At 31.0% G+C, this 22556-nt stretch overlaps 1 protein-coding gene across 1 annotated transcript in view; it reads right to left on the bottom strand.

The window, feature by feature from the left end:
- The window catches only part of MS3_00002886 (uncharacterized protein), a 271766-nt gene that overhangs the window by 116155 nt on the left and 133055 nt on the right, over nucleotides 1-22556 (bottom strand). The window contains exons 4-7 of the mRNA XM_051210541.1: nucleotides 12804-12977; nucleotides 9869-9985; nucleotides 4375-4680; nucleotides 2005-2367 (exon numbers count right to left, since the gene is read on the bottom strand). Coding sequence (XP_051070547.1) covers nucleotides 2005-2367; nucleotides 4375-4680; nucleotides 9869-9985; nucleotides 12804-12977 — 960 coding nt within the window. The remainder of the gene's footprint in view (nucleotides 1-2004; nucleotides 2368-4374; nucleotides 4681-9868; nucleotides 9986-12803; nucleotides 12978-22556) is intronic.

The following is a 22556-nucleotide window of genomic DNA, read 5'->3' as shown; positions in this document are numbered from 1 at the left end:
ATATGCTCAAGTCATTTCTATTTGAAAAGTCACAGTCTTTTCTTGCAGATGAACAATCAGATTTTGTGATAAGAAGCTAGAAATTTTGCGTAAATTAGATATTTGTAAAATGGTACACGATAGCGTCATAAAGTAATTCCAAAAGTTAACATTATCACCACAAAATTTGATGCATCTCATTTAAAGATATAAATACAAACCAGTAAGCCACCAACCAATTTTATTTTTGACAATCTCATTTACTAAAGCTATAAAGTGTCATCTTCAGTTACACTGACCTCATGAAGCGTGCTTATCCAAAATTTATCTGGTAAGGTTATTTAAAAATGGGTTCTATTACTGAAGACCTTATCATCCCTGATCATCTAGCTTTATTGGAGTTTTTATTTAAAATTATCAACATAGATAAACTGGTTCTAAAGGAAGTAACAACCCTATGGTAAATCATCATTTCACGCCTAGTCTATATGTTCAGTGACAGTATCCAAACTCTTTTTTCGTTGTTATCCAAGCATCCTATAGTTAGTATGTTTTTGACATGTGTTCTCCTTCTCTTTGTTTGTTTTATATTCATAAAGATGGAAATCATCTTTCATATATCTGTTTATCATTCTTATTATATTTTGTCTACCTCGTAACTTTATTCGATACTTAAAACCTGAACTTAACTTTTGGTAACCCTATCAATAACGCAATACTTTTTTTGTCTGATTACAGAATACTAGGTGTAAAATAACTAACTAAACAGCTGTACGACTTAATCAATTGATTTTTGTTGAAGTGTATATCACTCATTAATGCAATGGTCTTCTGTCATTAACCACTTATTTAGTTTGACAGTTGAATTCGTGAGTTGTTCTGTGTTAGGTGTGGGACAGTTATCCACCTCAGACAATAGATGAATGGTTGTGTAAGATCATGGACGGACTAAAAGTAGACATTGACATCGTTGGATGCCGGTTCAGTGGTCTGAAGTCAAAGTGTTCAAGCGCAAGACCTAGAGGTTCTGAGTTCAAGTTACATGTGCGGGATCGTGGATGAGCACTGTTGAGAAGTCGCATACTATAACGAGTCGAAAATTCAGTGCTTCCAGATTTTCTGTGGTGGTCTAGCTTAGATTGTCTCGTGATAATAATGAATAGTTATCAACCAGAAAATGATTTAACAATATCTTATCTTTTCAGTCATTCATTGCTAAGTCAAAACAAGTTTGAGATTATTTGCTTTATCCAATTTCATTTCACTAACTTTTGTTATCTGGTCAACTTTTTGATTGATTCAAAAAAATTAGTCATTTTTCTTCTCAATTTCCATGACTATTCACCTTTGAATAAAAATAATTGGATATAAAAATTACGGAAGTGAATTATTACTTTTTAAAGAATCGATATTTGTTCGTATTTGATGAAAACAGGTTATTAATATGAACCATGTTAATCATATCATATATGAGTATTCACTATCATTACTTATTTCACTTGTTGATGACATTATATATAATACTTGACAACAGATTAACAATATTAAATCACGTATATAATGACAACTATTTATGGAGAAGTTAATATTTGAATACAGTCATTCACTTGTTACGGTCATCTGTAAATATAAGAACTATTAGATGTGAATTTGTGGAATTCCTTGTAAATAAATGAACATTATGTTAACTCTGAATTAATGAGTCTTTTCATGTAAATGTATAAATGAAGATTATCAAATGCTTAGTCATATGATGATATGGTTGTTATACAATAAAAGAACCCTGTTATTATTGACAAAAAAGGGAATTAAAAGAAAAACTTGTCATGTTACCAAGATAAAAATTCAAGTTTTCAGAGTTTGAATACTTCAATAATAGTTAATGAATTATTTGGTTCTTTTAAATATAAGACTTAATCTTTTACTTATCGGATTTAGAAAAATGTAAATTAAAAACAAAACAATTTCAATGACAAGATGTGTTTTTTTAAAAAAAAAATATTTATTATACAAATGTTAACTTACCAAGTTCTGCTGTACGAAATTTTACTAAATCACTTGGTAATGATAAACCAGCTACTCGACTAACTGCATGAACTTGAGCTGAATATAAAGTAAATGGACTAAGACCAGTGAGATTATAAACAATCATTGGATTTTCTTGAGAATACTTTGTATCTAATATATTAAATGAATCTTCTGATTTCATTTCAGATGGATCGATATTTGTTATTTGACGACGGCTAAGTTCACCTAAACCACCATCATCAATTTGTAAACTAACAGTGTATGAATCAACACCAGATGATATACTTGGTGGCCATCGTAATACAGCATAAGTACTACCAATAGGTCGTGCATCTAGACTTGATGGTGGAGCAGGGAGTTCTAAAAGAATGTAAACATAATTGAGAAGATAAAATCTTAAGTAATGTTTGAATTGAAAAGTATATACAAAACGGAAGTTTCATCTAACAGGCATGTGAACTGAAAATCTCTCTACGATCATCAGTTTATTGGAGATTGCAGGTATGCCTTGATGACGATGGGTGCCAATTGTCATGAAGTCTATAATAAACAAGATTTCCTACAATCTACCTTCAACCATGAATCGTCTAAACTAAAAACCATTTGTTCAGTGTTTGTAAAATTTTCCACTGGAAAACTCATCCAAATATTTCTTACAATTAACTGCGGGATAGTTGCACTATCATTAGGTATAAATTATTTTCAATAGTTGAGATCATGAGTCAATTGAAGCTAGAACAACATGGAAAACCTCGAAGTACTGGACGGCCGCTACGTCCTGTTGTGGGACTCCTCGGCAGTGCGCATCCACGACCCCGCTCGCAGGATTTCTAATTCTTTCTACAGCTCAGTTGCACACATCATTTTCATCAGGATCTGATACAGTATGATAGGTCCTGGATTCGAATCTCGCGAGGCGGATCATGGATGCGCACTGCTGAGGACTCCCATACTAGAACGAAACGGACATCCAGTGCTTCCAGGTTTTTCATGGTAGTCTAGTCTCAATTGACTTATGATCTCAACTATTGAAATCAGTAAAATCTTCAAAAAACCCCTTCTGATAAATGATTTTATTGTATTATTATATCTGTTGATATATTTTTATAGGCAAACAGAGTTAAGATGATACAAAATGAATCATTATATCACCTTAGACTATACATGCTAAATGCAGTATATTTGCAAAGGTAACTTTGTAAGCTGTTTAAATTCATATTTAAGATTGATTTCAATAATCTTCTTTAGGTAGTAATTAATCATTCAGTCAATAGTAAAGGATTAAATGGATTAAACTGTCTGAATTATTTCTTATCTGAACAATTTTAAAGCTGAATTCAATACTTCTTATTTCATGTTGATAGTCATGTTTCTTATATATTAGAATCACTGTCGTTAATATTTATTATTCTTATATACTTTACCATTATTGAGAAATATTTCACAGCTTCCGATTATGAAACCCTGACTCTTGTCGTCAAATAATCTCATTACTTTGAATGAAAGTTACTATTGTTTTAAGATTCACATAAGAAATCAATAATTTATGGTACAACCATTTTTTTAAAACCGATGTGTTATAGTGATTGCACTAGCTTAGGTTTGAATTTTAAGCAAACATATTCACAGACACGGAAGTTTTATGTCGGAGTATGTTGTTCCCGTGTAGAGATTCCTTAGTTGAAAGTTCTAAAGAACCGACTCAGAGAATTTGATAAGGCAATATATTGTCACTTTGCGACTAGTAATCACCAGTTCCATCGGAATTGGAAAATGCATGTTTAGCTTATATATTAGAAAAATGATCGGAATGTAGCAAAGAACAATGTATGTTTGACAATTATATGAAGTTTATAACCCTCAGCGCTTAAATAAAATAAGAATGTTCAGTTGTTTATATTTTCGAAAATGACAGATAAATAGTGGATTGTAGTTTATCAAGAATTTCTGCATAGATCATTTGAATTAGATGAGGCAACCTAAATAGAATTTTAATGTTATGGATATGTTTAAAATATCTATTGATTTGATTGCGGAGTTTAGCTAAATTTTGTGATGGTTTTGTAAAGAAACTGCTTCTCGACATTGAGAACGTTAGTTTTCATGCATTTGAATTTAGTATTTTCGTACTCTATGTAGACCGTGGTGCTTTTATGTTGTTGAGTCAAAACCCCGTAGTCAATAATTTGATTTAGATACATTTCAGATATTGCCCTATTCTTATCTAATATGACCGACGGATGATTGACAACGTAAAATACATGATACAGGATTAATTGCTCATCAGATGTTCACTGTCAGTTCAATAGAAAGAGTTGTCTTAAATAATATTTGCATAAATATTTAGGTTATTAAATGTCAACTTACGCTTTACAATGACACTAACATTTCTTCTTACTAGACCAAGACCATTTTTTGCAATACAATTATAACCGGATGATTCTGTGATATCTGTTAAACGTAGTGTTGCTTCGTGTGGTTGTGGCTCTGTTAAAGCACGTTCAGATAGCATAATTGGTCCTGAGACTCTTGGTCCAGCTGGTGTACCTAATGTTGACCACCAAACCATAGGTATCGGAAAGCCTCCAGCTCGACAAGTCAAATTTGTACCTTTACCAGAGGATACTTCAACTTTTTCAGGCATTTCATTAATTGTTGGTGGGAACTGAATGCCTATAAATAGTCAGTGAATATTTAAAAGAGCATTTTAACTAATAGTTTCTATATTATACTTACCAATAAATGACATTGGGAACCATATAAAAATTTAATAAGCATATCATTCAAGCAAAACAATCCAAGCTTGCTTACTGTTTTACTTAGGATATCATGAAAATTAATAAATACAAATGCGTGCGGACAATCATTCCAGATTTTGTGTTTGAGTGTGTGCTTGATACTTTACATGCAAAAAAAGTAGATTATAGCTACGAAGGATAGTGCGAAAAAATGATGCCAAATTAATCTTTTGAGTAGCTTATATGCAAACCGCTACTTTAAAACTGAGAGTTAAAATGAAACTATAGTTTACAGTAATAGTATTCTCCAAGTGATTTACTTTTTTATGCAATTAATATTCAGTATGTACTATAATTAATAATCATGTTTGTACTGTTTACCAAATACACTAAGCCTATTAATTTCTAATTCCTTCTACAGGTCAGTGGTGCACATCATTTTCACTAGGATCTGATGCAGTATGAAAGTGTTAGTATATTCATCAGGAACACAATAGTATAACTTAGTTCAAAGATTTCTATTCATCGTTTATATGCTATGAAGAAGCCACTCATACTCAATACACCTTTATATTCCTTCAAAGCTTGCATAATACGAATTCATCTAGGATCGACTGTTAAATTAATGAAATATGTGGAAATGAGAATGGGATTGAATTTGTTTTGCTAATAACGGATGTCTTCAAAAAAGTACGGATATAATACATGGTGCAAATGAAAACTAAGTCTAAAATGAATCTGGATTTTCAAAGTCATAGTCGATCCTAGCTCAAATTACCTGACTTTTGATAAGCCCAGGAACAATAGTAATGAATCATATCGCTATTCATAACTGTTGACAGTGTTGATTTGAATTTAGGTTAATCTTATATTTTAGAAGACGTTTTGTGGATACTATAGTAATTTTAATAGTTTAGATCATGAGTCAATTGAAGCTAGACCACCATGGAAAATCTGGAAGCACTGGACGTCCGTCACGTCCTGTTGTGCGACTCCTCGGCAGTGTGCATCCAGGATCCGCCTCGCGGGATTCGAACACAGGACCTATCAGTCTCTCACGTGAGCGCTTAACATCTATACCACTGAGCCGGCATCCAGCGGTGTTGATGTCTAATTTCAACTAACCCACGAAATTGAGATACACATCTACCAATTTCCTGGAGTTCTGGTTAGAAGCGGTGACCAATGGAGTTCCACTGGGTCAGTTGTGATACATCAACTCACTGAAGACAATGATGGAAGTGTCACTCAATTTCATGGATTAGTTGAAGTTAGACATTAACACCGTTGGATACCGGCTCAGTGGTCCAACGATTAAATGCTCGCACGCTAGACTTCTGAAGAGTCCCACAATGGGACGAAACGGTCGTCCAGTGCTTCCAGGTCCAGCTTCAATTGACTCATGATCTTAACTATTAAAATTTTATATTTTACCAAAATCTAAAATATGATTACAGAAAATGACTGAAGGTGGATCAGTTCACTAGAAAATCACCTTAATTTTTTAAAAATTAAATCTAATATACAGTTATCATTATGTTAGTAAATCATATTCTATTTAGTGAAATCTAATAAGTGTTTTAATGCGAATATATATGAGACCCATCCAGTAACTCTAGTAAACTTGCCTCTTTGTTGAAGAAAATGATATGCAATTGTAAGATTATCTGTACATAAAAAAAAGTGGAAATGAATTTTCATTTAAATTTATCTTTTTGTCTATAAAATGCAAATTTTGTAAACGATTTCATAACTTGATATTCATTGTGTATTGAATATAGTCTAATTCAACAATGTACAATTAAACATGGGAACAAACTAGATTAGAAGGTGACGTGAATTTTTCAATGTTATAAATTATGTAGATGGGATTAGTTTTTAGTGGCCTGGGATCTGACTCCAGTTATGTCACATGTTTGATTGTTATTAAAATATAATTATCGACTTAATCCGCGTTAGTTAATAACGGAATTGAATAAGTCAAGTGCGATAATGGATGTTTGAATACCTATATTTTGTGCACTCGTTGGTCGGAACAGATAATCTTAGAATCGTAACGAATGAAGCGAAGAAGAGAGAACGAAGCGAAGCAAAAGGACTCACAGTGGATAAGGCGTGCGAGCGTTAATCAATATTTATAGTCACATAAAAATAAGTTACAAGTATATAATGAATAAGATAAGAAGTACATACACATATGCTCGTATAAAAATAGTCAGTGAATAATTTGACATGGTCAAAACGTGACTCAAGAAGAATGGATAAACTGGCCTGTCCAGAAGCTAGAATAAGGTATATGGGCTTAACTAAGTAACCGACACTACAAGTTAGTTTTCTGGATAAGACACATTTTTGGAAAATGGAGAAACAATAATTTCACTCTTGTTCATTGTACATTTTCAAAACATCATCGTCATCCTTTTGAAGAGTTCAAAGAAAAAAATCATGGTATCAAACTTTACCATTTGATTGGCAAAAACTTGATGTTTTACTCTTAAACATCAAAACCCTTTTCTCTATAAACTTGATGTTATATAAAGTTTTATGAATTTAAGAACGAATTCTAGTGACATCGACATCACCAAAAGTAGTATATATACATTTAGGCTAACATTTTTTCTAATTTCAAAACGTCTTAGCAGTGGACACTAATGAGAACTCACTTATTCGGTTGCAAGATTTCATAGTGACAATTACATCTATTTTAAGTATCCTAACTTTATGTTGAATCAAAACTCTTAACTGATTTGGGCGCCGAGGTTATGTAAGATATTAAAGATGAAGAATGTAGTTGTAAAATCTCAGCGAAATATGATTTGTCACACATAAATAATACAAGTACAATGGGAGTGAATTATCAAATGCATACAGGAAAGTCAATTACGTTAGACAAAAATAACATCTTAGCAACTAAGTAAATCATAATTTCTTGTCAAAATTGTGCAATCTATTGTATTTCATCGTTATTATTTTGCGATGAATGGAATAGATATTACTAATGACACTAGATGCTCATCTCACCAGCTCACAAATATACGGAAATATAAACCATTGTATTTGAATTCATTGTTATAATTGTCAGGCTTTCACCATTAGATCTAATGCTCCAAAATTCGATTACTGGTAGGGCTGCAGGGCACAAATCGCTGATGAGTCACAAAATATCTTAAAAATAGTTCTTTACTGCTCCCAAAAAACTCGGTAATCAACAACAACTATACTTTAAACCTTAAACTCATATCAACAACCATCCAAGTAAACACGTTTATTTTATTTTCATAAACTTTAACTAGAAAAGTATGCTTAACATTGTAATAAAATTAAATTTCAACGATGGAGAATCGTTTCATATCGAAAATATTCAATTATCAATTTATGGTTTCAATATTGACTAAATAATATGGATAATGACAGTTAATTTAAAGAAAAAGAACAGTATAATATCAAATTACAATCGACAGATGAAAAGTTTTCCAAAAAAGAAGTATTCATTTTTGTTTTTATTAATGGTAATCTGAGAAAGCCAGAAAGAAATATATTTGAATGCATCTTATAAATTTAATAGAATATATATGTATTTAAGTTAACATAGAATTTAGGACTACCATTCCAAACTATTTGTGACGTGTTAGCTGACTATACTATATTCCAACGATTGTATTCATATTGGCACTCATACCTAGTAATATTTACCTTAAACGGCAATGAGTTAACCACCGAACTACTGAATTCGGGTAAACACTAGTTTGTTTAACCTGTATGATGCGTATATTAGTAAGGATTTGCATTATATCGTTGTTAATGTTTGGAACTGAATTTCAATCATTCTGTTTTAATACATACATTGTGTACGAATCACTTCCGTATGACCAGTTTGTAACAAGCTTTGTACGGTCAGTATGTAACATGACGGTAGTTGAAGAGGTGGCTAATAGGTCCGAGTCCTGCTCAAATATAGATACATCTGGCTGATGAGACCAAAAAGTGGTGAAATTTGGGTATTTGAATCAAGTACTAGCCACGAATCATCCACTTTGAAATTTTTGTGACAAAATGGATTTACTGAAGCGATCCGCAGAGCATGTACGCATGTCAGCGAAGAATAAGCGGAATTTAATACTGATTATCATAGTTGAAATAATTCAGACTTTTATAAACAATGATTCATCATGTATTTGTTTGAAGTTTACAATTTGAAGTAATGTCGAACATCATTTGAAAAGGAACTTGTGGAATGCTTGCAAAATATCTGTTTGATAATCGACTATAGTATCAAGCACTACTCATTTGACTGCAGTCAATGTTCAATGAGGTCTAAATAATGTCCCTATTACATTTTGAAGTGGCAAATGAATTTAACTAGGTCGCTTGTAAATTGTTTGAATCAGTTTATTTTGTCATTATGCTATTACAATGAAACCACATTCCAACGCCATATAAATGTCATTTTCACTAAATTACACTAAGTATATTTCTATTATGTACATAACTGAACATAAAGAAGGTCATAAGTGGCATGTCATATCCAGTAACTCACATGATTCGTTTGAAAAGTTTATCTATATTCTAGACTATCAAACTTCGAATACATACTATAAGTTTACATTACAGAATGCTTTTAACTAGAAAAACATTTGAAAATCTGAAATCGTTCAACAAGCATTTTGTCTGAGTACGAGTCTCTTGAGTGGCGTGCATCGATGACCCAACCAGAGGTTGGATTCAGGCTCTTCTGATAACTCAGTGAACGTTTAAATTCTAAACCACCTAACCTGGGATTTCTAGCCTGTCAGTTTATAATTTTGCGAGACCGTTGCATTGGTACTACTTGTCTTACGCTTGGTATGGATGAACTCTACTAGTCACGACTTCTCGTTAGAGCTCTGAAAACTACCTCTGAAAGTTAGTCGGCAGCAAGTACATGATAAGTGATTACTATGAGTGGTTGCGGATGTTGATGTATATTGAAATTTCATGGCACAGACTAACTTTGAATTAATGACTTGATGTACTTTGGTTCAATTTTTTCATCTAGCGTTTTCACAAAGCTTGTTCAAAAATCAAAACTCCACATTTTTATGTAGATGTGTAATCATAAAAAGATGGTTAGAAATTGAACTTACGTCGTACATGCAAATGGCCTGAATTACTTAATACTGTACCTATTTCATTTCGTGCCATACATTCATACGCTCCAGAATCAGTTTCAAGTAAAGTTTCTATTACAAGGGATCCAGATCCTGTAAACAACAGATGTATAAAAGTGACAATCTGGTTAAGATACTTTATTTCTTGAAAATATTTTTCTCAAGTAAGCATTAAATTCATGAGTATTATGATTTCATTTCATTTATTATTATGGTGTATTGAACTAAGATTTGCAAATCAGATAACTGTCCGATGAATAGAACCAAGTAACAACAGCTTTTAATATATTTTAACCATGATGATTGGTGATTAGCCACATTTTATTGACTGAGAGTTTTGAATATGATTCATTAATAATGCAATATGATAAACACAAAAATATGTTCGATACATTTGAACGGTAAATGTAGCTACGTAACGTGAATCAATAAGTATCAACAGGCGAAATGATCAAATACTTTCACATGTTACCACATATATTAACTGATTTGAAATATATATAGGAGTGTTTATATACCAAAAATTGAAACGAAAATACTATTTTAATACCCTTTGCAATCATACTGTGTTTCATTATAAGCAGAGATAGATGGTGGTTAGCAGTGAAATCAAGGATGCTCGTCTCACCTTATTTGAGACTCATCACTCCGATGTGCCTGGATCCCAAAGTTAATATCCACTCCTGGAAGCGAAAGCAGTACCATTCACTGCAAATGCCACTGCGGTATCAGTTTAACTACTTAGTCCAGATAGCCACTAGTTTGTGTAATGAGATGAAGTTTAATTCATTTTTGTATTGGATGTTTGTGTTTTTCTATTGACGTTTCAAACTGCAATAAATCAGCCTTCTTTCGGCATATGTGCATAATGTTCAGCTTGCCTCGATATTGCCTCAAGTCACCTGTGTTATAAGCTCGGGGTGAACATCATCTCTGGATTGAAGGTAAATCCAATTGACTAGTCCTAAATAGCAAGAGATGTGCGTTCTAAATTCCACTGCTAGGCGCCATACATCTTTGCTTATAATGCATGTGACTCAAGACAATATCGGGGAAATCTGCACAAGACGCACACAAACCAGAAAGATATTGATCAATTACAGTTCGAAAGGTCAATGCGAAGATTCAAACAACCAATACAATAATGAATTATACTATGTTTCGATTTTTAGGTACTTCGTTAACATTGACAGTGTCTTCATTCATCGGTATGCTTTTGTAATGATTTTATTTAGCTACATTTGGGTGAAAGAGACATATCAGAATTTTTATATTTTTGATTGTGCACTTAATAACTCCTTTTATTCAGGGATTAGTAAAACGCCAGCGAGGATCAGCTTATCTATTAGGCATAGTTTGAATTCAATTTTAAAAAGTTTCTGGTAAGTTCAATAGCTTCATTATATTTTCTGTATTATGAAGTTTATCAATGGGAGTTGAGTTTAAAGTCCTAAATCTATTGCATTTATTGTTACTAAAATCACTCATAATTGAATCACTGGCCCCTTAATACTATTATCGTGTTCCAGTGGTGAGTTTTATGAATTTAAACGTGACATCTCATATGTGTAACTTGTAATTATTAGTTATTGAGACGTTTAGCTCTAAGATGAGTTTGTGACATATAGGTAAAGAGACAAATCTATTTTCGACTGAAAGGATGAAAAAGACACGTAAAACTATTCAAGTGTAATAACTAAGTGAATATGTCAGTCGATTAGTGAATGAAAATTTATCGAATAATTTTAGTGAGATGTATGATAATATTTAACAGCTGAAGAAATATTGAAAACTTCTTGTTCGGAAGCATAGATAGGAAATAATTATACAATCCTTATTATTATGGTTTAGTTTTATTCAAATTTAAGTAAGTTCGTGATATATCTAGACTAATAGTTTCTGCCATCATTGGCATGTAAATGAGTTTGATTGTGATTAACATCGTGAATATCAGCATCTACAGTTAATGCTGGAAACGATTCTTTTCATAAACCCGTCGTTAGTGTTATTATGATCAACTGGTTAGAAATGTAAGCTAATATATTTTTGTTCAGCATTCTCAATGGATAGTTTTTGGGACTTAACCTAAACATCTAGGTTGCAAGCGCACAGTTAGTTGATTACAAATAAGAGTACAATGTCATCTATTTCTAATCCCCTAGCTATGATCAAATTCCATAGATCAAGCTTCACTTCAGACACTAATCTCAATTACTTGGAATCTTGTGAACAAATTGAGGTATGATATGGTTGAATGTAGTAGACAGGTTATAAATCCCACTGGAAACAACAGTCCTTTTAAGATTATAAGTACCCCTTGCTTGCGAATGCCAACTAAGATGAAATCTAGATCTAGCAGGGTTTCCAGTCAATCAATTTCAACCAACTAACACTAGTCACAAATTGAAATAAAACAGTGAAGAATCATTTACAATTTCTTTGTTTAGGATTAGTCAGTGATGAAGTTTTACTTCAAAGTGAACATTATCCACAGACTTAATGAAAAACGTATTTGTTTTTATCTAAAGTACACTAACAAGCATTTTCTAAATTATTTTCTATATTTTGTCTAGTACGATATTTTTGGAAGAAGTTAAGGATGATCAATTTGTAATTGTCTTTATGGATAATCAAAATATTAATCATGAAATAGAAAGTTATACAAACTGCGTTTATGCCATATGTAATCTAAATGCCTGGAAAAAATAATAGATCGTCTAAAGATTTTTGTTTTATAGAGTGCTGATGACATTCTCCAGGACAATAATGAAACGTTCATATTCGAGCATCCATTTTCTAGAATGCAACATAACCTTAAATCTAAATCTTTTTTATTCTAAAAGAAATCATATAATCAAAAATGTTTATAAACATAATTATTCAATACATTTTAAACAAGGTCTAAACTCACCAACAATTCGAAATCTTGGAAGACTTGTATCAATCAATTCAAATTGATCCTTTATCCAATAGACTGTTGCTTGAGGTTCAGCTGATACATCACATTGTAAATGTGTTGAATCACCAACTTGACTTATAGTTGCTGAAGGATCTTGATGAACTTTTGGAAATCCTCTTGGTGGAGCTAATTCATCAAAATAAACACATTATCAAGAGTTATTATGTACAGAAGAAATTAAATTACTTAAAACAATGATAAAGTCAATGTGAATAAATCTCTTTCATTCATCAGTAGTCAATCATAAATTAAGCAAAATAAATTAAGTTAAACGATAGAAAATGTCTTGTCTTTTTCAATGATAGTAACATTCAATTTATTTTAATATACAACTAAAAAATAAATAGGTAAACAAACATTATTGATTTCACAAAACCCAATCAATACTATTGCTGATACTACTTATAGTAACAATAATAGTAATACTAAAAGCGTTAAAATTTCATTTCCAATCCATATAGCATTTTTATTAGTCTACCGGTGTAATTGTTACCTTTAGTTTTTTGTATCTGATTATAACTGTACACAATATCTGTCGGCAAATGCCTAAAAAAAATTTTTTTATAATTATTTCACTTATGTAAATATGTTTAAATAGATCACTTATCAAATATAATGATTGAGCAAGTAAGTAAAATACAATCCATGTTGAACTAATGAAATGCTTCCTTGACTTTTTTTCCGTTTCATGTTTTCTTTTTGTTTTTATTAGATTAATGGACGATAAAGTAATATGTTATTGGTTTTTTTTAACTTTGAATGAACGATTGTACAGAAATGAAAAAGATAACTGGTCTGAAAATGTAGACTAATATAACTTCTGCAGCGTTTAACATTTTAGAAAAGTATAGGATGTTACTTACAAAAGTCCTTAGTAGTACATCCATATATATGATAAAAAAGATTGACAGAACTTTGAGAGGAATTTCAAGGTCATAGTAAATAGCTCTAAGTGATATTGCTAGAAAACATAATATGATTCGTGAATGGAATGTGTGAAATAAAATTTTCTTAGAGCTCTTCTTGATCAAGAATATATTAGTAACAATTTTTATTTGAATAGATGATCAAAATTAATAAGTAGTTATATGTTGATTGTATTCTGTTTTAAAATTATTATGCATTTATATGTCCACAATAATTGATCATTTATTGTCCCGAGTATCAATAATAGAAAGGTACAAATCATTACAAAGGTCAGTAAACAAATTGCATGTTGGTGGTTGTAGTAATGTATCACTCTAATAAACGTCACATCGGCGTTCGAAATGGTAACTACTAGTTAGGAGTAACAATGTGGACATTAACACTGGGGTGAAGCTATGTGCATCTGGAAAGGATCAGACAGAACGAAATTCCCTTGGTGAATTCCGTCGCTTCTCACTACATAAATATATAAACTGTCTAATGTATTGTATGAGATTGTATGTTCAATATCGTAACTAATTTATTTGTGTTTTGCAATAGGAGATGGATGTTTTTTATTCGCTTTCTTTTGCTCATTAAACTTCACATATATTTTGGCAATTGTTGGTGAAGAAAATATCTATGTTTCACTACGTGAATGATTGTGTTTACTGAGAGAGAGGGAGAAATGACAAGCTAAGGAAGTCATTTGTTTGCCGAAATGACTTCAAGAAGAAATTGAGTCTGACAACTCAATAAAAGCAGATAACAAATGTCCATGTTTGTCCGTTGTTAACAATATGCTTATAATAATTAGTAAAACTGGTTCTAGCTCAGGCAATATGATTTCATTTTAAAAGAGTTGTTTTTCGGGTTTAATTAAGTTTGTTTACATTTTAGCCATAATGAACTTCGCCGATTTCTTTATGTTTTAATGTAATTTGTTGTTTCCTTTTATTATTTTTGATTTTTAACCCCCGTTTTCTTTAGCCGTACCTTTCCTTTGTGATATGCAAATATTCTAACCAGTATTATAATTAGATTAATCGAAATGTACTGCGACTATATATTGCACAAGTCTGATAAACTACATCTTCTCATTGGATTACCTATCTATCTATCTATCCGTCTATTTATCTATCCCTCTATCTGTCCATGTTATTACCGAACATGAGAGAAGATATGGATAAAGAGTTGTTGTTTTGTCAGACGAAATGAGAAGTAAAATAAAACAATAGGTTAATTAAGTTTGGTTGCGCAGTTTGACTATAAGAATTTAATAAAGGATAAAATGTGTATAAAAATGATTATCAAAGTTATATATTTTTGTTTAATTGGATAGACAATTTGTTGGCAAAGCAGACGATAAATTAAGTAGAGGGAATTTTTCTAGGCATTTAAGAAAACTTTAATGACGTGGATTACGTAATAAACTCTAAAACAGTGAACTAACTTATTCTAAATTATTGAAAAGTTACTGGAGAATAGTCATTTGGCATATATGATATGACACATTAGACGCTTAAGTAATACTATTCAAATCAAAACTTAGATTTCAGTTATAACTTTTATCATTATTTTCGAATAAGTTTATGAAAAGCAAGCCTTAGAAGACGTTAGTTCTTATATTCAGTAATAAGGACTGCATATAACTCTAGTTAGGATCCATTCATTACACCAATCATTTCGGTCATTGATTGAACTGGATCGATCATTTTTTTCAATGTGGTCATTGAACCTGGTCCATCTTACGCCCATCAGAGCTTATTGATATGAACTACTTTCACTGAAAAGAAAACCCAATAAATATGTCTTATCGTTTATAATCAATCAACATGAAACTTAGATTTGTGTCTTTCTAGGTAGTTTTATGTATTACTATGAAGCATTCGTCTTAAATAATTCAAACCATATATATGTAGATTTTTAGGTGTTTAAATTCAAATGAATATTCGGTGAGACTATAAATTATGTACGATCCTTGAGAGACGCCAAAGTGATCTTGAGTGTTTACCTGCTTAATAGGGCTAAATGAAGGTTATAAAGCAGTTTGAAGAATAAAGACAGTGATTTACAACTAAAATGCCAATGTGCTATTTGGGCCTGTTACCCTAAATCTGATTGGTTCGTCCATAAATTATAGTCTCGCCGAATATTCTTATTATTTAAATGACCAGCTAAAACTAAAAAAATCTTTACTACCAATAGGAGCTTGTTAAAGTTGTTGAATTTTCGTAGTTTACATCATCAATTGACCTTTGTTAGAAAACTGTTGAAAATTAGTTAGTAATTGGTAGTTTAGTATCAGAATTCTAAGTAATGTGTATCCACCACCAAGGACCTTCATAAATCCATTCGACCACTTTTCCTTCAAACTACTGAGACTCTAGTAGTGTGTATTCTAGTTCAAATACCTCTCGATTCAATTGATAGTTACCTGTATTATATTAAACAATATTTTGTGATCCACTGACCATAACTTCTTATTCGAACACAGAGGATAATCCATCAGAATTAGTCATCGGTTAACATATATATATGTATATATATATATTCTTATTATGATAGATTAGACTATAATATAAACGATTCAAATCTTCAATATTGTCATGAAAACTACAGGAAATTTTAACGTTCATGATTTTCTCTCTTACTTTACTTCTCTTTGATAAGTTTCAGCTTTTTATTATTCTATTTTTTTAATTTTTTAAAAAAAAATATGTTTTTATGTACACGATTTGTCTCCCAGAGCATAAATTGACCTTTTTCTTTCCAGTTCATTAACAAAGATAATAATAATAACAATAATGTAGAGTAAAAGAATAAAGATATGAATAATAACAGTTTATGATGATTCTTATTTTGGTATTGTTGCTATAATTGTACTCTTTCTACTCTTTTCTTTCATTTTTTTTCATTTCACTTATTTTAATATTAGAAAAGTTCAACTATTCCTTTTTATTCAACATTTATGTATCGCTTTTTTTGTTGTTTGTTTTGAATTAAACACTAACAACAATAATAATAACAACAACAAATCCACATGAATAACTTCTAACTGTTTATTTCTTTGTTTATTTTTTCTCTCTCTCCCTCTCCCCCTCTCTTTTTTTTAGAATGAAAATATCTGTTGAGTAAAGGTTACTTCTGTTTTCTTATTGATTAGTTACATTTTTTTTGGCTATGTGTTATAGGGAATTGTGAAGTTTTCATCATGGACTGGCCTCAGTTAGACAACTGTTGAAAATCAGAAAGCAATAGACTGATAGTTTATTCTAGTATAATACTCAGTATTTTGTTTTTTTTACACCCTCAACCCAACTGGAGATCGAACTCATGACCTTTAAGTTGTTTGAATAAAATTAGTCCGTAGTGTAAATTGTGAAAATACAATTGCATCCACAAATTACTTTTGCAACAGTTTTCATTTATTTACTGATGATTGATGTGAATCAGTTACTTATAGACGGTTTAGGAAAATGGTTGAGTGATGTCACGAAATGAAAGAGGTTAGATATGAATATCAGCACTAATGAAGAGAGAGACGAAGAATTTAGTATCGATCACTATTGTGAGAGTGGATCTGCAGTGCTAAGGAATTCCATACTAGGACGAAAATGCTATTGGTGATGCCAGGTTTTCAGTGGTTATCTAACTATGATCAGATAGTTATGTAAACTAACTGCTTTTCTCCTTCTTTCCTCATTCTTTAGAAATAACTATTTTTACTAACTTTTTTCAATATTCAATCGACCATGTATGAATGTAACATACAGGGAATAAATTACTACTTATTTATGATTTTCAGCCCAAAAACGGTGTCTGTTTAACATATAGTTATTTTTCAGACATGAAGACAAATATTTTTGATGAAATTAAAATCATAATTTGAAGTTGAAATAATTTCAACCGTCATTCAGATATCTAATATTGAGCAGCCTAAAGACAGGACAAATTTTACGCACAGATGATGAAAGTTAAATTATGAAAATGTTGACAGAAATTCCGTAATGATAGACAATATCTGTAACAAAACAAATAGTATATTTTCATTCAACAGATAAACTGAAATATTAGGAAAGATTTATAAAAAGTATATTTAGTTTAGTCATCAAACTATTTCGTGCATGGAGAACAGCTGACAGATGCATTCTAAGTATGGACCGGAGTCAGACAAGGCTGAAAAACGATAGGATACATATTAAGGAAATCATCAAATTGCCCTAACCTGGAATCCTGAAAGTTAGCGGAAAAGAGGAAGGCCAAAGAACACACTGCTTTGGAAAATGGAAGAAGACATGAAGAGGATGAATAACAATTGGAAAGGATTGCTCAGGTCAGAGTTGGATGGGGGGTGCTGGTGTGTGGCCTATGCTCCTCCGCGAAAGGTAGCAGGCGTAAGTAAGTAAGTAGTCAAACTATATAATGAGATAAATTACCTCGGAGAAAAACTGTGATAGATGTGATATTGATAACCACTTTTATATGAAGCAACCCAAAATAATATCTATGCTAAAAGGCAAGAATATCAGGGAATGCGAAAAAATATTTTTAAATAAAAATAATCTTCGGTAGGAGGTTGTGGAGATTGTTGAGTTTTAATTGAGATCATGGACTGATCAACACTGTACCTTAACATCCTGGATTAGTTGAAGTTAAACAATAACATCATAAGGTGCCAGGTCAATGGTATATAGATTAAGTGTTTGCGCGTGAAACCGAAGGTCTTGGGTTTGAGTCCCGCGTGCGGGATCGTGGGTGAGTACTACTGAGCAGTCTCATACTGGGACGAAACGACTGTCCAGTGCTCCCAGGTTTTCAATGTGGTCTTACATTGATCAGTTCACGATCTCAATGCAAATAATTAAATATCTGCAGCCGCCTAGAAAAAATAGTTCGCAGAAACATTTTTATTTTTTCAATGAGATAAGTGTACCATAAAAGTAACTGGTTTAGATTCTATTTCTGCTTTTGACGTTCATAATGTAATATAAGTTTGGCTTTTCAAAACTGTTGTTAATCCTGGAAGTTTAATAGCCAAATAAATCTTTCAAGCGTCAATATTATTTGCATAAAACAGTAAAATGATTCATGAGCTTAACTGTATCTATTTCTTACTATATAAGCGAGATCATATAATGAAAAAGGTGATATTCATCATCCCAGCATTTTTAATGAAACCTAATACTTGTGTTAATTTATCTGTATGGATTTTATAGAGGTTCATCTAATTCGAGGGTAATATTTGTTAACATTTTATCTCTTCATGTGTTTGAACCCTGCTGAAGTCATAGGTGTTTAACTCCTAGGATGTTCCATGCTATAATGAAACACACATCGAACTCCTTTTAGTTTTCAATAGTACCCTTAATAATCTCTTTACGGGACAAATACTGTCTAAATATATTATTGATAAGGAATAGTTCTTCAAAAACTCCAACCTTATTATAGAATTAATGCTCTTTCAATGATTGTCTTATTTTTTTCTAAACATAATCCATTAGATTTCTATATTCTTGGCGAGTAGTAAGTAAACTTGAAAACTAGGTCAATGAATCAACTAAGAACGTTTAAATCAAACATTTATCAATTATTTTAATGAATTTTTATCATGTTCACTTACAATCCAAATAATTTTTTTTGCTGAAAGCCTAGTTTAGTAGTGAATTCATCAAGAACGTTTACATTTATTAGAAAAGTCATTCTTTTCATTGTTTTAAAACAAAAACTCACAATTTATAACGTGTCGTGTTCTCCTTTGTTTTCTACATAGATTTCTACATTGATATATATATGTAAGCTATTCAGTTTTCGTATCAGTCTACTTCGATTAGAATAAATTTATTGAACGATTCGTAGACTAATAAAGTAGGAATGATAAATTAGTCATGTTGATATTGGAACAGTTGTGTTTCTTACATAAAATCGTTTTGACTCTTCAGCAGTTGCATTAATATAGATTGTGTGGAAACGATTAATTTTGTATAAAAAAAGCTTATGACTGAAATTTATGGTTCAAAAATAATTATTCACTATAGCAAAATATTTCTACATTATGAAGATCGGAAAACTAGTAATAGGCCTCGAAAAATCAATAAAATCCCAGGAACTACCTCATTATTATAACGTTCATTACTTCTGTTGCGAAACATCTTAGATTAAAGTTATAAAACAGTATCTAACACTCATTCACTTAATGAATTTGAAAAATAGCTGCAACTACTATGAGCAGCACACTAATTGAAAATTTAAAAAAACATGATGGGATAAACAAACTTAACCAGGTTTATAATATACAGTTTCAAAACTCTTTACATATACCATTTTATTAAAACCCACTGTTGTGAAAAAAAATCAGTCACTTAAACAAATCAATCCTCTTAAACGAATATACATATTAGTTACTGTAGATAGAATATTTTTTTTGATTGGCTTAGATGAAGTTGAAAGTCATGTTGGTTATCAACTCAGTGTATCTTAAATCTGGAATTGATCATTTGCAAATATTTTCTTTACACCGAATGGTTACTGTGAAAAATTTTTTTTTAAAGAAATACATTGACTTTATCATACAGATTTTAAAAACATTGAAATACTGGACGACCGTTCCGTTCCAGTATGCGACTTTTCAACAGTGTATATTCATGATTCTGTACACAGGACTCGAACCGAAGACCTTCAGTTTCATGCACAAACGCTTAATCTTCAAACCATTGAGTCAGGATTCAATGATGTTTATAAAATTCGGCTGTTAAAATTACTACGACCTTCATTTTGAATTTAGAATACTGACCAAGTTTTAATTTGCAATCTAATACTTTTATTAAATAAGAACTTTATTAAGTGACTGTGTAATTTAATGCAAAGAAGAAGTATGACAATTTCATTATAATTCATTCTATTTATTTATTTAGTTAGTTAGTTAGCTCATTTGTCTTTTAATTCAGTAAACCAATTAAATCTATTTTATTCAGGAGGAAAACCTTTTTTTTAATGAATCAGTCTGAAACACATTAAACCGATAAACTTCCTGTAGATAAGAACGTGAAACCCAAATAACAAACAAACAAACGAAAAAATAAGTACGATTTCACTCTTTCGTTTGTTTTATTTTCTCAGACAAAAATACAGCGAAATTTCATATTTAATTTTCTTAAACTTAAGACTATTCAAATAAAGTATGAATGATGACTGACTTGGCAAAAATAATAACCGTATTAATAATATGGAAACATAAAACGCTGAATAAAAGAAAATTTTTAATCATATGAAAATGCGTAAATAAGGTGTAGATATTTCAGATAACTAATGAGAATAAGAGAAAGAGACTATGAATAGGGGGGAGCGATAGATTGAGTGCGCTAGTGGATGAGTGAGAAACAACCAGGTTAATTTGTTATATGATTATTTTTTTCGAATGAATGAATTAATATATGTGCATGTGTATGTTATTGTGCTTACGAACAAAAGACTTGAAGATTGCTTTAGTATATTTAAAATAGTATTTGTTTAACTGGAATAAATTATTGTATTATATTTTATAGTTTCCAGCACTGATGCACTATAAAATATAAGAAATCACTATCAGCTATTGAACTCTAGGATGAGACTCATTGGTAATGTTCATCCACCATCTCAGCGTAGGTGGAAACCAGGACTTTTAAATTTTGAAGTAAATTATCATAACACTGAGCAAACATCTAATGGTTTATATATGTAACTTTAATCGAGTTATAATATTGAGAAACTACTGAGAGCGATGGGTAACTTCTTCAACCTCTACATGATCAAATCTTATTAGAACTGTAAGAATTACACCTCGAAATTAATCAGTAATAAGTAGATGACCTTAAGTTAATTCTGTTCATCTACTAATCCATTGTAATGTACTTTTTTTTCTAGTTGTTTGTTGTAGATGAAAGAAAAAAATTAGATGTTCGTGACAATACATACATAAAGACACATACAAGCACATATATAAGACTTATGGATGACATGCTGTCAATCCTTATATAAAAGGTCAAACTATACATATACATGTAAAAAGAATTTTTAAAAAAATCTTTACAATCTCTGTAATTAAAATGATAGCTAAAAGAAATGTTAACTTTTAGTATTAATGCTTTCAACTTTATTCTTATTATGTTTTAATCCATTACATAGTACTGTATATAAAAAGAGATGGATATAATAAATAAATGAACCACAGTGAAGAAGAATAGAAAGGAAGACAATATAAAACAAATAGTTGAGAAGAAACGATGAAATAAACATGAAGGAAAAAGAACTCATAGCGTTGACGAAACAAATAAATGAACAAAGCAGGAAAAAGGTAAAAAAATACTGTAGAAAGTGGATCAAAGAATATTAGGCATACTACTCTTTTAATAATCATAATCATAATGGTAACATTAGTAAGGTCATTGTTTTGTTTGTTCAAGAGAAAAAAAAGTATTTAGATTAAATAGGAATCTTTTCATTGAGAAGTCAGCCAATATGCATAAATATTTGGTTGTTATCCAGTTTCGTTTGACAAAATTTAATGAAATCTGAGAAACAAGAATGAAGGTTCATTTGATTTTAGTTTGATTCTCTTCCTTTTTTTAATTATTTAATGGAAGGTACATACATATTAAATGTATAATCAACTGTATTTGCAATGTTTTTGGTTTTCTGGTAGTTGATGTTAAGCACTGGATTAAGTAGCTCAGACAACAACGCCTTGGGCTCTCAAAGTGTCGGATATTGGGTTGGAGTGCTAGTGTGACTACCATTACTGAGATTCAGTTACTTCCGGCT

The sequence above is a fragment of the Schistosoma haematobium genome, chromosome ZW (genome assembly GCF_000699445.3).
Source record: "Schistosoma haematobium chromosome ZW, whole genome shotgun sequence".
Taxonomy (NCBI): domain Eukaryota; kingdom Metazoa; phylum Platyhelminthes; class Trematoda; order Strigeidida; family Schistosomatidae; genus Schistosoma; species Schistosoma haematobium.
This window is presented reverse-complemented; position numbering and strand designations above follow the sequence as displayed.